This window comes from Populus trichocarpa, chromosome 4 (genome assembly GCF_000002775.5).
Source record: "Populus trichocarpa isolate Nisqually-1 chromosome 4, P.trichocarpa_v4.1, whole genome shotgun sequence".
NCBI lineage: Eukaryota > Viridiplantae > Streptophyta > Magnoliopsida > Malpighiales > Salicaceae > Populus > Populus trichocarpa.
The window spans coordinates 11,123,140-11,141,421 of record NC_037288.2 but is presented as its reverse complement, the minus strand read 5'-3'; the positions used below and the strand labels follow the sequence as shown (position 1 = coordinate 11,141,421).

Sequence of the window (18,282 nt, the reverse complement as noted above, 5' to 3'; positions counted from 1 at the left end):
GATAAACTCCAGGGGTAGGAGTTATTTTTTATAATTCTTTTATTTTAACAGAGACAATTTTAAAGTTATTTGCAAATGCAAGCATAGGCTGACAATCTTTAACAATTGAACTGTATTCTATTTTATCATCAACTAAACACGTCGTAGCATCCAGTTCTAAAATGATATTTGTGCAGCCCAATCCAAGTAGCTGCTTAGGAACTACTCATCTTAATGCCAAAGCTTCAACAATTTTTGAAGAATATAGCCCCTTTGATGTCAAGCAACCACACCTAGCAACAAATCCTTCATGATCTCTGATAACAAACTCAGTTCTCATTGACAATTTAGCAGCAAAAACCGCAACATCCACGTTACACTTGTGGTATCCTTCCTCAGGCTTCTGTCATCTTTGTTCCATTGAACCATTCGAATTGGTTTGAAGAGAAAGATTCTGAACTAAGATCTAGGCTTCCAAAGATGCAAGAGCCCCATGCACTACACGATAAGCTGTTGAGATTTCATTGCTTCACACCCTCTCATTCCTCTGAGTCTATATTATCCATAAGATAACTTGTACATTTATCTTTTCTTTTCTTTGTTTACTTTCTATTCTATTTGATTGATTTTAAGATCTTGAACGTTGCCTCCAGAAAATTCACAAGCCTTGAGATATGGTTCATCCTGTAACTCAAAACCTATAATAAATGGATCTAAACCTGCATGCGAAGGCTTAAGAATATCATCAAAATTAACAAAACAAAACAAAAATGGAGAAGTCGCATTACAACACGATCATGCAGCAGCAGGATCTTTTCTGATTGGAAAACTCCATGGCAGTTGATTAAACATCTAATTAAGAGTTTATGGATCAACTCCATCGATCCTTTCTTGTCCTTCTCCAAGACGTTCAAGTTGTGTTAACGCAAAGGAAGTTTCTTTTAATTCAAATATCCCTTCAAGTCTTCTATATATCCATGTGTGTCACAGAAAGAAAAGAAGAAGGCTAAAACTAACAAGGGGGGCAGCTGAAGCGGGATTTAAATTTTAAATACAAGTAACATTACGTCTGCGTTTTGTGCAGCCTCGTTTTAAATAAATATTAGCTAAGCTGGAATGGCCACGTGTGTGATGCCACGCTGGCAATAGAAACATTGTCTTTAAATTCCCTAATGATTACAACAGAATGGGTGTGGAAAAATATAACAGAATTACTAGATTCTCCTCTCTGTCCTTTCTCTTAACACGCCTTGAACGTATAATTTCTTCTCCTGTTTTCCCAACTCCCTCCTTCATCGTTTTTTATTGTAATACTCGAAGGCTCCTTGTTAACTTGCAGCAAATTGGTATCAGAGCTCACGTCTTTGGACTTAGCAAGATGCCGCTAGAAACCAGGTTCTTACCAAGATGTAAGAAGACTGGATGATTCTTTGGAAGCTGCTAACCAAAGAGTCAATGAAATAGAGGTTAAATTGCATGCTCAATCGGATGACCTTGCACAACTTAAAGCCATGATGAAGGAAATGGCGACTCAACAGATTTCCATTAAACAAACTCTGCAAACCTTAGCTGGTGAGGCAAGTTCTTCCTAGAACATTCGTATTCCCCAGCATCCTGCTTTTGCCAGCAACCAAGACTGGATAGGGGAAGGACCCCAATCTACCTATAGATCACGCAGACCCAAAAGAGATTTCCCTACCTTTGAAGGGGAAGAAGTATATAAATGGTTGTATAAATGCAATCAGTATTTTGATCTGGAAGAAATACCTGAATCTAACAAAATGAAGTTAGCTTTGTATTATTTGGATGGCTTGGCACTTTACTGGCATCAGAATTACACAAGAAACCTGGAGGGACATGAGGTAACATAGGCAGAGTATATGGAGGTCTTGTGCTGTAGGTTTGGAGGGCAAAAAGATCCCTTAGAGGAGCTCATTAAACACAAGCAGGAAGGTGAATTAGAAAGTTATATCAAAGACTTTGATATATTATGGAATCAAGCCCAAATCTCAGAGAAGCAAGCCTTGGTGTTTTTCCTAGGGGGCTTAGAGATAGAGATTAAGAACTTGGTAAAGATGTTTGAGCTTAAATCTCTCAAAGAAGCCTATAACCTAGCTAGGTTACATAACAATACTCTTACCTACCGAAAAATAACTCCTCATTACCCAAAACATCATGCCCAGGTGAGTCCCAACCCACAGCCTGCAAAATTTAACACCCTGCAAACACTCACAAAACAAACCTCAATCACACCCTCGACCCTGTGAAACCTTCCTCACAGGCCTTGCTACCTACTCCTAAAAATCCACCCCTCAACAACATTAATTTCTACCCCAACCATAAACCCACCAGACCTGTTAGAACCAAAGAAATGGATGAGAGAAGAGTCAAGGGCCTATGCTTTTGGTGTGATGAGAAGTTTGTACAGGGGCATAGGTGTAGAAACCGGAGGCTATACTCATTATGTATAGTAGAAGATGATGAAGACAATTCAGAGGAGGAGGAGCCAATGGAGACAATGAATGTGGAAGCTCTCACTCCTCATTTATCACCACAGGCAATCCAAGGCACATCGGGTTGTCAAACCATTAAGGTATTGGGGAAGATAGATAGATGTTCGATCTTCATTTTGATTGATTCGGGTAGTACTCATAACTTCCTCCACGCTGATCTGGCTAGCAAACTAGGGTTTCCCATGACCCCAATAAAACCTATGGAGGTAGAGACATCTAATGGAGGTACCATGTCGTGCACAACAGTATGTAAGAACCTGCAATGGAAGATGCAGGGTGTTCAGTTTCAGGCAGATGTCTTTGTTATGAAGTTGCAGAACTATGATATGGTTCTTGGTATATAATGGTTGAAGCTATTAGGAAACGTATTGTCCAACTATGAAGACAGATGGGTATCCTTTTGGTGGAAGAACAGGGAAGTAACACTGAGGGGAGAAAATCCTAAGTTAGCTCAATCCATACGGCTGGAGGAATTAAATGGACTGCTGAGCACTGAAACCTTACTATCAGAGGTTAGACTCTGTAGTTTAAGAGTAGTGGGAAAGGCTGATCTGAAACTACCTACTTAGGAGATACCCCATTCTTTCGAGTACAAAGAGGAGTCACCTTTACAGAATTTACTGGCAGCCTATTAACACATTTTTTGTGATCCAAAAAGGTTACCCTAAGTTAGGAGGCACGATCACAAAATACCTCTGAAGGATGAGAGCCAGACTGTCAATTTGAGATCCTATAGATATTCAAGGTTATAGAAGGATACACTAGATACTCTAGTTGCTGAAATGCTGGAGGCTAGCATTGTACAACCCATCAATAGTCCCTTTGCTTCTCCAGTAGTGCTGGTTAAAAAGAAAGATCAGACATGGCGGTTTTGTGTTGATTTTCGAGCTCTCAACAAACTCATTGTCAAAGATAAGTACCATATTCCTATAATTGATGAATTGTTAGAAGAGCTAGAAGGGGCAACCATTTTTTCTAAGATTGATCTAAGGGCAGGTTACCATCAGATCTGAATGGTGTCAGAAGATATTTTTAAAACAGCCTTTAGAACACACAATGGCCATTATGAATTCCTTGTCATGCCCTTTGGACTATCTAATACACCGGTCACCTTCCAGAGTCTAATGAATGATATTTTTCAAGATTATTTGAGAAAATTCATTTTGGTTTTCTTTGATGATAAGTAAGTTTACAGTAAGAACATGACATAGCATTTACATCACCATAGGTTTGTTTTTGAACTATTATGTGCTCATCAATTAGTGGCAAAGGAAAGTAAGTGTGTGTTCGGTACAAGGCGAATGGAATACCTGGGGCATGTGATTACCAAAGAGGGAGTGGCAACAGACCCGCACAAAGTTGAAGCTATATTGCATTGGCCCATACCTACAACCATCAAGCAGCTTAGGAGTTTCTTAAGATTAACGGGGTATTATAGAAAGTTTGTGAAAGGATATGGTGCTATTTGTAGACCTCTTACTCAATTATTGCAGAAAGACTCCTTCGTATGGACAGACACGACTACCATGGCCTTCAAGCAACTTAAGCACGCGATGTCTCAACCCCCTGTGCTAGCCTTACCTAACTTTGACAAAACATTTGTAGTGGAAACAGACGCTTCAGGGGTGGGTATAGGGGCAGTTCTGATGCAAGAGGGGCACCCCATTGCTTTTGTGAGCAAAGCATTAGGACCCTGACAGTTAGCCTTATCGACATATGAGAGGAAGTTGCTGGCTATTGTCTATGCTGTCGCAAAATGGAAGCACTACTTATGGGGCAGATGGTTTCTCATCAGAACAGACCATTCCAGCCTCAAATTCCTATTAGACCAGAAGACTACCCATGTAGCACAGCAGGTATGGCTAACTAAACTTTTGGGTTTTGATTATGAAATTGAATACAGAAGGGGCAAAGACAACTTGGTTGCAGACGCCATCTCTAGGGTTTCTCACAATGAGTTGTGTGCCTTAACCCTTTCTTCAATTTCCACCAATATCATGGGGAAATTATGAAGACCTGGGAAACTGATTAGAACCTGCGACAGTTAATAACAGAATTAAGCAAGGATGCTGATTCACATCCCAACTACTCATGGGTCAATGACACTCTTATTCGAAAAGGGAAAGTAGTAGTGGGACAAGATCCGAACCTGCAGAACCAGCTCATCAGCCTCTATCATGACTCTACAGTGGGGGGCATTCAGGAGCTACGGTGACTTCAAAAAGATTAGGGCAGGTGTTCTATTGGAAAAAACTCCAGAAGTTAGTAAGGCAATATGTCAGAGAATGCTCAGTTTGTCAACAAAATAAGGTTGAAAATGTTATGTCCCCAGGTCTGCTACAACCGTTACCAGTGCCCTCTGCTCCTTTTATAGATATCAACATGGACTTTATTGAGGGGCTACCTAAGTCAGAGGGAAATGAAGTAATCTTTGTGGTGGTCGATAGGTTTAGCAAGTATGCCCACCTTATGGCCTTAGCCCATCCCTACTCTGCCATTACAGTAGCTAAGGTTTTTATGGAAAATATTTATAAGTTGCATGAAATATTAGCCACGATTGTGAGTGACAGAGACAACATATTTCTCAGCTAGTTTTGGAAAGAATTATTCAAGCAACAGGGGGTCAACTTGCAGTATTCCACTGTCTATCATCCCCATTCTGATGGACAGACAGAGGTGGTCAACAAATGTATAGAGGGATACCTAAGGTGCATAACTGGAACCATACCTGCACAATGAAGAAGGTGGCTGAGCTCCTGTGAATGGTGGTACAATACGAACTATCACATTTCTACAAGAAAGACACCCTATGAGATACTATATGGAGTTGTGCCTCCAATTCACATTCCTTATACCCCTAAAGACTCACCAGTGGATGTTGTGGATCATTATTCGCTTAGAGTTTGCTCCAATAAATATAACAGGTATCGTAAAAGTGGGTCACCTTGTCACAAACCCCTACCTGACTGAATTGATCCAACCTCTGCTCCATTCAAACACACAAAATAAGAAATTGATGTTACACATAACATAATCAGATCCACCCAATCACTATCAAATCCCAACTTCAACAAAATTGACTGCAAGTAATCCTATTTTATTATGTCATAAGCTTTGTTGATATCAATCTTTAGTACTATTAAGCCCTTGTTACCTTTCCTGCATTACTTTATATGGTGGATGGTTTCAAAGGCAATAACAACATTATTAGTAATTGACCTTCTTGGGAAAAAATCTGTTTGTGTAGGTGAGATGATTTCGGGTAGAATTCCACTTAGTATGTTAGCTATAAACTTCACCATAATTTTATACAAGACATTGCATAACGCAATTGGCCTGTAGTCCTTCATGGAAATTGGATTGTCATCTTTGGGAATCAATACAAACATAATCTTGGTAAGTTTTGCTGGGAATTCCTTGCTCTCCATCCAATACCTGCAAGTAGTATGGCCTTATTAAGTTCCAGAATTGTTGAAAGAACTTAGGATTTAAGCCATCAGTTCCTGGTGAAGTATCTGCTCCCATTTAAAATATAGCCCTTTTGAATTCCTCATCCTGGAATGGTGAAAGCAAAGTAGAGTTCATTGCTGCAGAAACACACGGGGTCATATGGTATGTTACAAACTCATTTAAGTCAAGACTTTCACAAAACAGTTGGTGAAAATAGTCCAACACCACATTTTTCATACCCTCCTCATCTTCAAATTCCACCCCGACATCATTAACCAACCTCTCAATCCTGTTTCATCTCTTTTTCATAGATGTAGATGAATGAAAAAAATTTGTATTAGTGTCCCCATCCCTTAGCCAATCCTTCTTTGCACGTTAATGTCAATACAAGTCCTCTTGGGATAACAACTAAAAAAACTTATATCGATACCTAAAATAAACCTCTGTTGATGCTATATCCCCAAGGCCACACAAAGCTTGGAGATGATTATGACATTCTGTTATCTCTTTCTTGAATTTCTTCGATAGGTTTCTTTCCTATTGAGCAAAACGATATGAGCATTGCTGAAATCTATCAAGGATTTGTTTGTTTGGCTCCTTAGTCCATGCGTTTTTGAAATGAAACCTGAAGTGTTTATGATGGAAAAACAATTTATGAACTACCAAATAAATGGGATTATGATTAGAAGTCTTAACAGTGAGGTTAAGGAGCTCCACATTCTGATAGTGAGATTGCCAAGAATTAGTACACAATGCCCTATCCAGACGTTCTTGGACCTGAGCAGGAGTCCCTTTACCCCTTTCCCAAGTGAATGGATAACCCATCAGAGAAATATCAATCAGGTTGCAGTCTTCTACAATATTTCTGAAACCTTGTAACAAGGACAAAAGATGAGGATTATCTCCCTTTTTATCTTCCAACTGAAGCAAATCATTAAAATCTCCAATACATACCCAAGGAAGATTAGATCTTATACTAAGAGCTCTTAGGAGGTTCCATAATTCCCTTGTTGGGAAATTCCAGAAATCAAACACACACACGTTTACGTGGTTCGGCAACTTGCCTACTCCATGGAGTTATTGGTTTGTATTAATCAATCAAAGAAACAATACAAACAAGGAGGAGGAGAAAACTCTTCTCAACTCAACTCTACTCACTCTAGCTCTCTCTATTTCTCGGTTCTCTACGCTCTTTTCTAGCACACAAGCCTCAGCTTTTCAATGTGTCTAATTATAGACTAAGCTGGGAGCAAGAGATCATGACCACCATGAACTTCCACTTTGTGCTAAGTGGGATGAGTTGTTCCCACCAAGTGTTTTCACTTTGTGCTAAGTGGGAGATGAGTTGTTCCCACTAGTATATAATGGAGGTGGGGCATTGTTTGTCTCCATTATACTAATAATCTCCCACTTGGAGACAAACAATGAAATTATCTTTTATCCTTGAATATCAACTGAAGTTTTACACAACTTCAGTTTATTAAGTGTAACTCCTTTGGTTAACATGTCAGCTGGATTCTTGCTTCTACGGACCTTTTCTAGCATCAGTTGCTCATCGTCTAACAATTGTCGGATGAAGTGATATTTGATCTGAATATGCTTAGTTCTGGAGTGAAATACTGGATTCTTGGCAAAGAAGATTGCACTCTGACTGTCGCTATACAAAGTACCCTTTCCATTCATCTTGCCCAATTCTTTTAGGAAGCTCTGTAGCCATACTATCTCTTTTGCAGATTCTGAAACTGCAACATATTCAGCTTCTATTGTTGAAAAAGCGATGATCTTTTGCAAGGTAGAACTCCAGGAAACAACAGTACCTCCTAGAGTATATACATATCCTGTAGTGCTCTTTCTGCTATCAACATCTCCTGCTAGATCAGCGTTTACAAAACCTTCAAGTTTCAAACCACCAGCTGTGAAACTGAGACAAGTTTTCGAGGAACCTTTTAAGAACCTCATGATCCATTTTACCACCTCCCAATGCTGCTTTCCCGGATTGCTCATATATCGGCTGACAACTCCCACTGCATGGGCAATGTCCGGTCTGGTACAGACCATAACATACATCAAAGAGCCGATAGCTGAGGCGTATGGAATCTTATCCATGTATCTACATTCTAGCTCAATTTTTGGTGACTGGTCTTTGCTGAGCTTGAAATGATTCCCCAGAGGTGTACTTACTGGTTTAACATTATCCATACTAAACATGCTGTGAACCTTCTTGACATACTATATTTGTGAAAGCTTTAGTATGCCCTGGTCTTTATCTCTGATGATTCTCATGCCAAGTATTTGTTTAGCAGCTCCCAAATAATTTTTAAAAAAAGTAAGTAGGATTTCTGTTTAGGATACTTGAAGGATAATTTAAATGTTTTAAAATTATAAAAATAATTTATAAAAAAAAAGTAAGTAGGATTTATGTTTGGGAAACTTGAATGATAGTTTAAATGTTTTAAAATTATAAAAAAAATTAAAAAAAATATTACTAGTATTTCTGTTTAGGATACTTGAATTATAGTTTAAATGTTTTAAAATTATATAAATAATTTATAAAAAAAGTTTTTAGAATTTCTGTTTAAGATACTTGAAGGATAGTTTAAATGTTTTAAATTTATATATATAAAAAAAGTAAGTAGGATTTGTGTTTAGGATACTTGAAGGATAATTTAAATGTTTTAAATTTATAAAAATAATTTATAAAAAATAGTCAGTAGTATTTCTAGTTAGGATACTTGAAGGATAGTTTAAATTTTTTAAAATTATAAAAATAATTTATAAAAAAATATATGTAGGATTTTTGTTTAGGAAACTTGAATGATAGTTTAAATGTTTTAAAATTATAAAAATAATTTATAAAAAAACTTAAGTAGGATTTCTGTTGAAAAAAAATCTGAGTTAATTGGGTTAACCCGTCAAATTTGAGATCTATGTCATGAAAGTGTGATAACAAAATAGAAAAAAAAATTAATATTAAGAAACTAAATTAAAAATAATTAATTAAAAAAAACAAAAGATATCAGCCTTTTCACTATGAACTACACAACTCTTTTTACCCAAATAGCTTCTCCTGAACAACCCTAGCCCTTCCTTCTTTGCTATTAATGTCAGTTGTAACACATGTAACCGAAATGCCTCCTGGAATTATGGAATTAATTGGCATATGTAACTGTTGTTAAGCCCTTCTCCTCCATCCTATTATTGTCCCTTAACCACCTACCGTTGTCTTCCCCCGTTAGCCTCCTTGTAACCGCCTTGAGCCATTCTCCCCACTCCTTGCGAACCTTACCATCTTGACTTAAGTATCGGAGAGTTCTTTAATATAAAATGGACTTATTTTGTAGGATTACTTGGGGGAGAAAGATCTAACCCACTTACTTAAAACGTGTTATCATCATCCGCTAAGACTCAAGACTTTCAAGATGAACCTAGGCTTCAAGACTTTCACTAAAATGTTAAAATATCCCAAGTAAGTTTTTTTTTTCTTTAAAAAATTCTCTTTAATTATCTTGAGATCGGACGTACTCCCATGTTTTCATCACGCTATAAAGTCATAAATTTTATAATTAGCATAAGATTTTCAACAATACTTTTTCAACAAGAGTATAAACTGTTAACTTAATTTCTTGATTATGCCAATTATTGACATAATTTTGAACTAGTTTGACATTGTTCTAATTCAAAATGCAGTCAAGTGCAAAATAATCTAATTGTTATCTCAACACTACTCCTTTTTTTCGAATACATATTTTTCTGGGATACAGTCGCTACAATTCTTTGTATATTAAAATTATCATCTGAAATTGCTGTCCTGAAAGTCGACGATCAAAGTATGAGGATTGGAACTAAATTTTACAACTTTTAAGGTCAACTAACGTTTATGAAATGATGAATTAATTTCTTGAATGCTACTGCACTATTCAATCTATGAGTTTATGCCTTCATGCTGCAGAAATTTCCACGCTCTAAAGAAGGAATTTAGAACCTGTGTTTGGCATCGCTACAGCCTAGGCGGCTAAGTGCTATGGTTGGCTCAATTGCACATAGACTTGGCCAACATTTCTTAGAGCACTTGGCTCTAATTGGCAGCTCCCCACTAAATTTATCAAAACTTTTCTTATAGCACTTGGGAAGCTCCCCACTAAACTTATCAAGTCCACTTGCATGATAGGACATGATAGTAGGCTTAATGTTATGTTTGGTTTTGCGGTTGAAATTGTGTTTTATAATTTTTTGAATTTTTTTTTGAAATTTTGTTTTTTAGTGTTTAGATGTGTTGGTGTTAAAAATAATTATTAAAAAATAAAAAAAATTAATTTCATGTACTTTAAGTAAAAAATATTTTAAAAAATAAATAGTACTATACTTTCAGATATCTTCTTAGAGTGCTGACCAGAAATCCACCATATTAATGGGATTTAGTAAGCTTATCAATTAATTCTTACTGGTGAGACATTTGGAAGTTTCAGAAAGTCTAGACCTAACTTGGAACCTTGTGGAGGACTAGAGGTTCAGCAGCCTTGGATGACGGCGTGATACCATCGACTGATTATTCAATAATTGTAGACTTAATTTTGTTTTTAAATGAATATTCGATGGTGAACTTCTCAACTATTTTTGAAGGGTCCTTCGATATTAATTCTTAACTTGCTAGTGGCCTCAAGACTTATCGTCGTTTTATGGGCCAGGAATTTATCCTTCCAAACTTGGACAAGATAAAATGGCTTCTCCAAAAAAGCTATACCTTTTGTGTTTTGTTTACATGAGGGCAACACGGTACTTTAGTAATATAGATATTAAACTTGGACTGGTTTAACAGGTCGATTTAAAAGTCAAATCTATTTAGATTTAATAAAAGATCGATAGATACACCAACCTGGTCAAACCTGAAAGAATCAAAATTATGCATTCTAAATCCTATTTAGAGATGGTAATGAGTATTCAAAAGTTAGGTTTTAATATTATTGATGCTTATATCCAAAATTAAAACTATTATATATAATGGATCTATTATCCTTATGAATTTGGATTTTAGATACCAAAACCAGATTCGCGTATTCATTTAAATATCCATTACTCAAGAATATAGTTTCTTATAAACATAAATATATATTATAACATATTCTAAATGGTATGGGGGAATCACTGTTCCCCCACACTCAAAAGTACTTTGGATTACAACAGTAATCCACAGTGTTTTTTTTTTTTTTTTAACTTTTCCCTTTTTTAAAAAAAAAAAATTACTTTTTTTTTCAACTTTCCTATTTTTTCCTTTTGTTTTCATTTATTTTTTCTTTTTTTTTTCCAAAATTATTTTTGTTGATTTTACTTTTTAAATATTGACATGGTTAAAATTTTTGCTTTGTAATTTTTTTCTTTAAAATGCTGTGGATTGCTGCGATGTTTTTCCACATAGTTTTTCTATTTTATTTCTTTATTTTTCAAAATTATATTGGTCGATTTTTTTTTAATATTGAGCTGATTGAGAATTTAGTTTTGTATTTTTTTTTCTTTAAAACATTGTTGATTGCTACAATGTTTCTCCGCATGGTTTTTTTTATGATTTTCTCTGAAATTATCTTTTTTTATTTTATTTTTTAATATTAAGCTGGTTAAAAATTACAGTTACAATATGTGAGGAAAACACTGTAACTTTTCTAAAAAATTACTGTTGATTGCTACAGTGTTTTTTCCCACATGGTTTTTTTTTCTGTTTTTGTTATATTTTTCCCTAAAATTATCTTTGTCAATTTTATTTTTTAAATATTAAGCTAGTTAAGAATTGCAATTACAAGTAAATACAAGTTTTTCCTCACAAAACACTATGGATTGATACAGTTTTTCCTCACATGGTTTTTTTCCAGTTTCTTTTGTTTTTTTTTTGTGATATTTTTTTCCAAAATTATCTTTGTCGATTTTTTTTTAATATTGAGTTGGTTAGAATTTAACTTTGTAATAAAGCTTAATAATGTGGGGAAAGCATTGTAGCTTTGCTCATAAAACATTGTGTATTGCTACAGTGTCTCTCCATATGATTTTTTTTTTGTTATAATTTTTTTCAAATTATCTTTTTCAATTTGATTTTTTTAATATTGAGTTGTTTGTGAATTACAATTACAAGTCATTACAAATAATGTTAAATCATGTGGGGAAGCACTGTAGCTTTCATCACAAAACACTGTGAATTGCTACAATGTTTCCAACATGATTTTTTTTCCTTTTTTTTGTGTTTGTTTTGTTATTTTTTTTTCTAAAATTGTCTCTGTCGATTTATTTTTTTAATATTGAGCTGATTAAGAATTTAGCTTTGTAATTTTTTTTCTTTAAAACACTGTGAATTGTTGCAGTGTTTTTCCATTTGATTTTTTCCAAAATTATCTTTGTCGATTTTTTTTTGAATATTGAGTTGGTTAAGAATTATAATTACAATAAAGCTAAATCATATGAGAAAACCGTTGTAATTTTTCTCACAAAACATTGTGGATTGCTACAATATTTCTCTAAATGGTTTTTTATTTTATTTTATTGGGAAAAGCGCTATAGTTTTCCTCACAAAACATTGTCAATTGCTACAACGTTTTTTCTCACGGGTGTTTTTCCTTCCAAAATTATTTTTGTTGGTTTTTTTTTAATATTAAGTTGGTAGAGAATTTAGTTTTGTATTTTTTTTCTTTTTATTAACTGAAAAGCTAAATCATGTGGCGAAAACACTGTAGATTGCTACAAATCATTTTGTTCAATCTCTAAGTTTTTCATCACCAACACAACTTTTTTTTTCGTCATGAAATATTTGCTCCATCATACCTTTAATTTCTATTACTTATTTAGCGCTGATTCATAATTATAACACTATCAAGTGCATTTGTTTTATAAGCCCGCGGCAGCGCGCAGGCATGTCATCTCGTATATATTATACGAAGAAATTCCGGATCAAGTATAAGTTGGGTTCTGAATCGGGTAAAGTAGCATCGACTATCCATTAAAAACCTGATTTTATGCGTTCAAGTTTTGCCCGAAATATACTATTCATAGAATATTCAACCCATTCTGATTGGCTTTAATGGGTATCCATCAGGTTCGGAGCCAAAGTCTATAATGTCTTCCAATGAAAAAAGAAAGTGCAAACAAGTTGTAAGAGCATCTATGTGTTTGGGCATAAATGAAGCTATCATTCTATTTCAAGGGCTTTACTTAATTACATGTTCAAAGTTCAAACATTCATTGAGCCTGGTCTTTCTTGTCTCTCGGGCTAGGCTTTAACAGCAGAGGGCTCAAGGCCCCATCTCTCTCAATCCCATTTTTATTTTCGTTAAATTGTGATAGCAAATTCTGCAGGAAGATGAAGGAATTCTCAGGCTTGGATACTGTGGCATTACTTGATAAGCTGTATATCCTACCAGAAAGGCAGAAAGGGGAAGAAATGGAAAATGAACAGGATTATTATATAGCCAAAAATGGAAATTAACACTAGCTTGAAGTCGCTCACTTTCTGTTAGAACAACATTATCTCCCTCTTCTTTTCTGTACACCCACAGGTCACTGATTAGTTAGTGAGATGAGACCCTTATGTGTAGCCCATTTGGTGCTTCAACTCTTGGAAATTTCATTAGTGTGTCCCCTCCAACCTCTTCCCATCTGCAAGCAAAAAACAGCCAATTAAGGTCATCTTTGTTTGCTGCTAAAGAATATGATTTTGTATCTTGTGGGTTCTTGTAGTTACCTGTATCGAGTTACGAAATAATGAAGGAAAGTTGAGATTTCAGCTATTCCTAGCTCCTTCCCTGGACACTGCCTAGCACCTCCTCCAAAAATGAAGAGATAGTTTTGAGACTCCAGACTTTTGTCCTGCATTTGGCAAACATTACTGAAGGAAGTCGCGTTTTTTCAGAGAGAAGTAGTGCGCACTTTATCAACAACAAACGACTTACCAGCCATCTCCATGGGTTGAAGGATAAAGGGTCAGGATATATATGTGGATCATAGTTTATCTCTCTTGTGTAAACATAGATCCTCCATCCTTTTGGAATCACAAATCCTGAGTGAAAACAACAGAAAGAAAAGCAAATATTTAACAAATGTGGGACCTCAAGTTTCTTGCTTGATGAACATGATTTTGGGTCAGCAAGAGAATGGGCTGGCTGGATTGGCAGTGGCATGTAGATCATAATAGCTGAAAGGCCCAAAAGAGATGATCCTATTCTCGTGGCATGCTTTACATCAACAAAGTTGCTGCAAAAAGGCTTCCTGAGCCCACATAGACAAAGCATTAGACTTTTTGATACTTACCATTCAGTTCCATTTCTCTAGTAGTCTTCCTCAAAACCCCATTTACTATCGTCGCCATTCTTGAGGTCTCAAGAATCACCTGCATGAGATAAGACAGAACAAATGATCGAGTTAAGCTCAGTAAGCAGACAATTATCGACCACTATAATCTCTACTTACGGCACGAGTAAAACGCATCGGTTTAAGATCATTCAAATCAATTGGGTCCTCAGGCCTTTTCTTTTCTCTTACTGCCAAATGCTCTTTCTGCATAAAGATGAAGTGTGAAGTCGATAACACAGGAATGTGACAAAATGTATCAACACTAAACAGTGGGTCTAGGCTTACTCTTAGCTCTTGAAGGACTGTTGGGTGATCATGCAAATACTTGACTGCCATCATTGAAGTAGTCGAAACCGTTTCGTAGCCAGAGTACAGAATTGTGATTATCTGATCAATTATTTCTTCATCTGTTAATTTGTATTTATTTTCTTGAGTTCTCATCAGTTTACCAAGCATGTCCTGGTGCGATAATTTTGACGCCCTCCTCTCTTGTATTACCTTCCTAAACATGCTTATGATTTTTTTTCTCGCCTGCGTAACGTGGTGAAACATTCAATACAGCAAGAAAAACTTGAATAAAAAAACTGACATAGAAGTGTTCATATTCTTTATTAAATCAATTACCTGGACTCCACGCGTATAATTAGTGCCAGGAAGGTCAATCGGCAATGACAAAGTGCCTAAAACCAGCTTGAAAAACTCAGGCATGAATGCTTGAGATATTGAGCTAGAATCAATGCCAACAATTTGTTTGAGTGCAGAAAGAAGGGCCATCTGCATAAAATAATGGTTACGAATGCACATTATCGATACGGGGAAACTTGGATCAAGTCCTGAAATGTTGCGTAATGGCAGGTACCTCTTTAGTCATTTGTTGAATGTCAATAATTTTGGAATCCCAATCGCTGAGGTGGGTTCTCATGAACTCATCAATTGTTGGCAAAAGTTGTTCTCTGATCATGGTGGGGCTGATGAGGGATAACAATGCCCCTCTCATGTACTTGTGAGTGGAGCCATGAACTGCTGCAATGTTGCAATTGCCTAAGATATCCAACATGGACTGAGGGTAACCAGGAACAAGGCCTTTTGCCTCATTCATTAGTATGTACCTGTTGAGCTCTGGATCCATGGAAACAATGGTAGGACACCCCAGAATGTGGGATTTGAAAAAACTCCCATACCTGCAGTTTTACGAGACAAGGTTAATAAAAAACAAACAAAAAACCATCTTATCTTAAAAGTACACTGAAGATAGATAGATTTCAAGAATGTGATGTCTAGTGGCTAGTATTATTACAAACCAAGTTAAATTTACAAGAAAACCCTCACGCAACTGTTCCAGGCTTCATTAAGAGATTGGCTTTAGCTATATAGGTATCTTTTGTGGGTTAGCAGGGACCAATCCCCACCCAAAAGGAAAACGAAGGTACAAGTCCTTGTTCTTATGTTTTGATTGAAATGGAAAAAGAAAAAAAGGAAGATAACTTTAGAAGCAATTGTCAGCTAACCATAAACAAGCAGGGATGCAAACAAAAGAGGTGAACAGCTTCAACCAAGAAAAAATCACTTGAAAGTAATATATCAACAGTTGACACACCAAATGAACTAGAGCTAGGAACAGAACTCCTTCCGACATCAGCAAGAAACAACAACAACAACATCATCAACATATCGAATTGAAAGTCATGCAAACAATCATCACCTTGCGCTCTGATTTTTCATGAAGTTCGGGCCTTGCTTTAGAAACTCAGTGGTCTCTCCAAAGATTGGCCATCCCATGGTGCCTGGAGGCAACCCTTTCTTCCTATATCTCACCTCATTCCACCTCAACAAAGCAGAGGAGATACCGAACAAAAAGAGAACTACCACAAGAACCACGAAGAAAACAGCCATTGGTGTTTCAAAGAAGAAAAAACAGCTCCAACCCCTCTTCACAAAGAGCTGTTAATGGTATGGAAATGCTCCAATTTGAGCTAGCCAAGAGGAATGCATAAGCACACACACATATATAGGACTTTGAACTAAGCATGTGAAAAGAGAGAGATAGAATAGCCACTTAGGCCAAACCATGCACCCTACTAGTAAGGGACCCTACTCTCTAATACCACAGGTAATAAAGACCCTTCACAGGAAATTAAAATGACAACAATATTTTAACTGAGCCAACTACTTGACTCAAAAAAAGACTTGGAACACCGTTCTTCAAGAATCAAGGCATGAATGTCTGTATTATCAGAAGTTTCATTTTAAAAAATATGGACATTTTGTGGATGGGGAGACTTCTTTATGATGGGGTGTTGGTGTTTTCGAGAAATCATTGGAGCACACTATATATTGGATATATGGAAGTAGTATAAAAACTAGCTTAGCTAGAGAGGAAAGGGCCTCACTGCTGAGTTAAAAGGGGGCGGATATATAGAGGCACATGCACACCGCCCCATTGGCCCCAGAAGAAAAGCCATTGCCCCTCACATGTCTGTCAACACGATCTGCATAAAATGGAATTACAATTACAAAAGCACTGAAAGACAGGCTCTTGGAAACAACGTGAATAAGAGAAGAGAGAGAGTATGTGAGTTTGTGTTCGTGTGGTTTTTTTGGTTCCACTCACTGCAAGACTCAAACGTGGACTGCTCCTCCTAGCAGGTTGAAGTTGTGTGCAGTAACACCATCAAACTGTACAGTTGACTTTATTGGACAACATTATCTATTAGAGATATAGTAAGTTTGTAATGATCAAACTAGCTATTTACTCACTCTTTGGGAATATGACTTATAGTTATTCGATTAGTTATATGTGATATTAATTTTGTTCATGTAAATATATTTAATTTATTAATAAAAGTTTATTTATCTTTAATATCCATCAAATATTTTATTAATGAATATAATATTTGATTAATGAATTTGAAGTAAAGATAATGTCCTTAGGACAAAAATATTTTGTAAAGAAAATTATAAAGTTGTTAGAGCATCTCCAATGGAGAAGCTAAATGGATAGCCAAAAATAAAAAACTAATATTTTAGCTTTTCTTTGCTTGTTTTTCATACTCCAAGGGAGGAGCCAAACAAGAAGCTAAAATGCCTTTTCTTTCCCACAAAAGCTATTCCTACATATCTCTCAAAAGAGCCAAAACTAACAAAGTGGGGCCAACAAAAAAATAAACCAATTAAATCTAGCCATGTGGAAAAAAAAATAACATTAAAATCATTAAAAAAAATAAAACACTTATTTATTCCACTCTAATAGAATTGGCTTTTCAAATGGCTTTTTTCCATTGGAACATGCATGGTAAAAATAGCTATATGTATACTATTTAAAATACTATTTTATTAATTTGCCTCTTTAAAATAGCATCTCCCCTTGGAGATGCTCTTATAATTATAGGATTCCTATAACATCAAAATATTGTTCCTAAATGTCCCTGATCAATGCTCTATTAAGACTGAAATTTAATTAGAGCTGTTGAGACTGATACATATCATGTTATTTTCTTTATAAAAGAAAACAGTTGTTCTCATAAGTTGAGATATGAGAGATACCTAGAACTAATATGTAGTTTCTTGTCAGATGACATGTACATTGAACTAGCCCACATGAGAATTTCATATAAAGAAATCACTTATGTCTATGGAAAGACTCACGTGACAATTGTATAAGTGATTTTTAAATTTGAGATCACTAAGTTATCTTATATATGGAGTGTTATGTTTGGATTCTGTTACACGTTGTTCTAATCAAGGGTAACAAATGAGCAGATATTGGTTATAACATGAACTACATGAAGGTATTTAAGTAATCAAGAGATGATTCATCACCCTTGGTGAATTAGGAGAAATGTTCCATATGTTCTTAAATAGTATTGACTAGGAACGCGGCCCGCGCTACGCTGCGGGGTCAAATGTTTTTACATAAAAAATATAAAAAAAAAATTAAGATCTAAGAGTGTTAGGTCTTTCTGCAAAGTTATACCTAAGAGCATTGAGTTTGTCTGTTACACCTGACCTAGAAGTT

At 35.8% G+C, this 18,282-nt stretch overlaps 1 protein-coding gene across 3 annotated transcripts; it reads right to left on the bottom strand.

Moving 5' to 3' along the window:
• Positions 1-13,087: 13,087 nt before the first annotated feature.
• LOC7480593 (cytochrome P450 85A) lies at positions 13,088-16,637 on the bottom strand. 3 transcript variants are annotated; one of them, XR_002981317.2, is made up of 10 exons: positions 15,970-16,637; positions 15,127-15,448; positions 14,892-15,041; positions 14,553-14,798; positions 14,385-14,471; positions 14,226-14,304; positions 13,868-13,974; positions 13,660-13,784; positions 13,426-13,574; positions 13,088-13,332 (listed from the first exon to the last, which is right to left on the bottom strand). XR_002981317.2 is itself a non-coding variant. In XM_002305357.3 (9 exons), exons 1-9 carry the CDS (start codon positions 16,158-16,160, stop codon positions 13,487-13,489), a joined length of 1,395 nt encoding a protein of 464 aa, XP_002305393.1. In that variant the 5' UTR covers positions 16,161-16,637; the 3' UTR covers positions 13,088-13,486. The 3 variants fall into 3 exon arrangements, 1 of the variants encoding a protein (XP_002305393.1); XR_002981318.1 differs by having other exon boundaries at positions 13,088-13,268; XM_002305357.3 differs by having other exon boundaries at positions 13,088-13,574.
• Between the last annotated feature and the right edge of the window lie 1,645 nt (positions 16,638-18,282).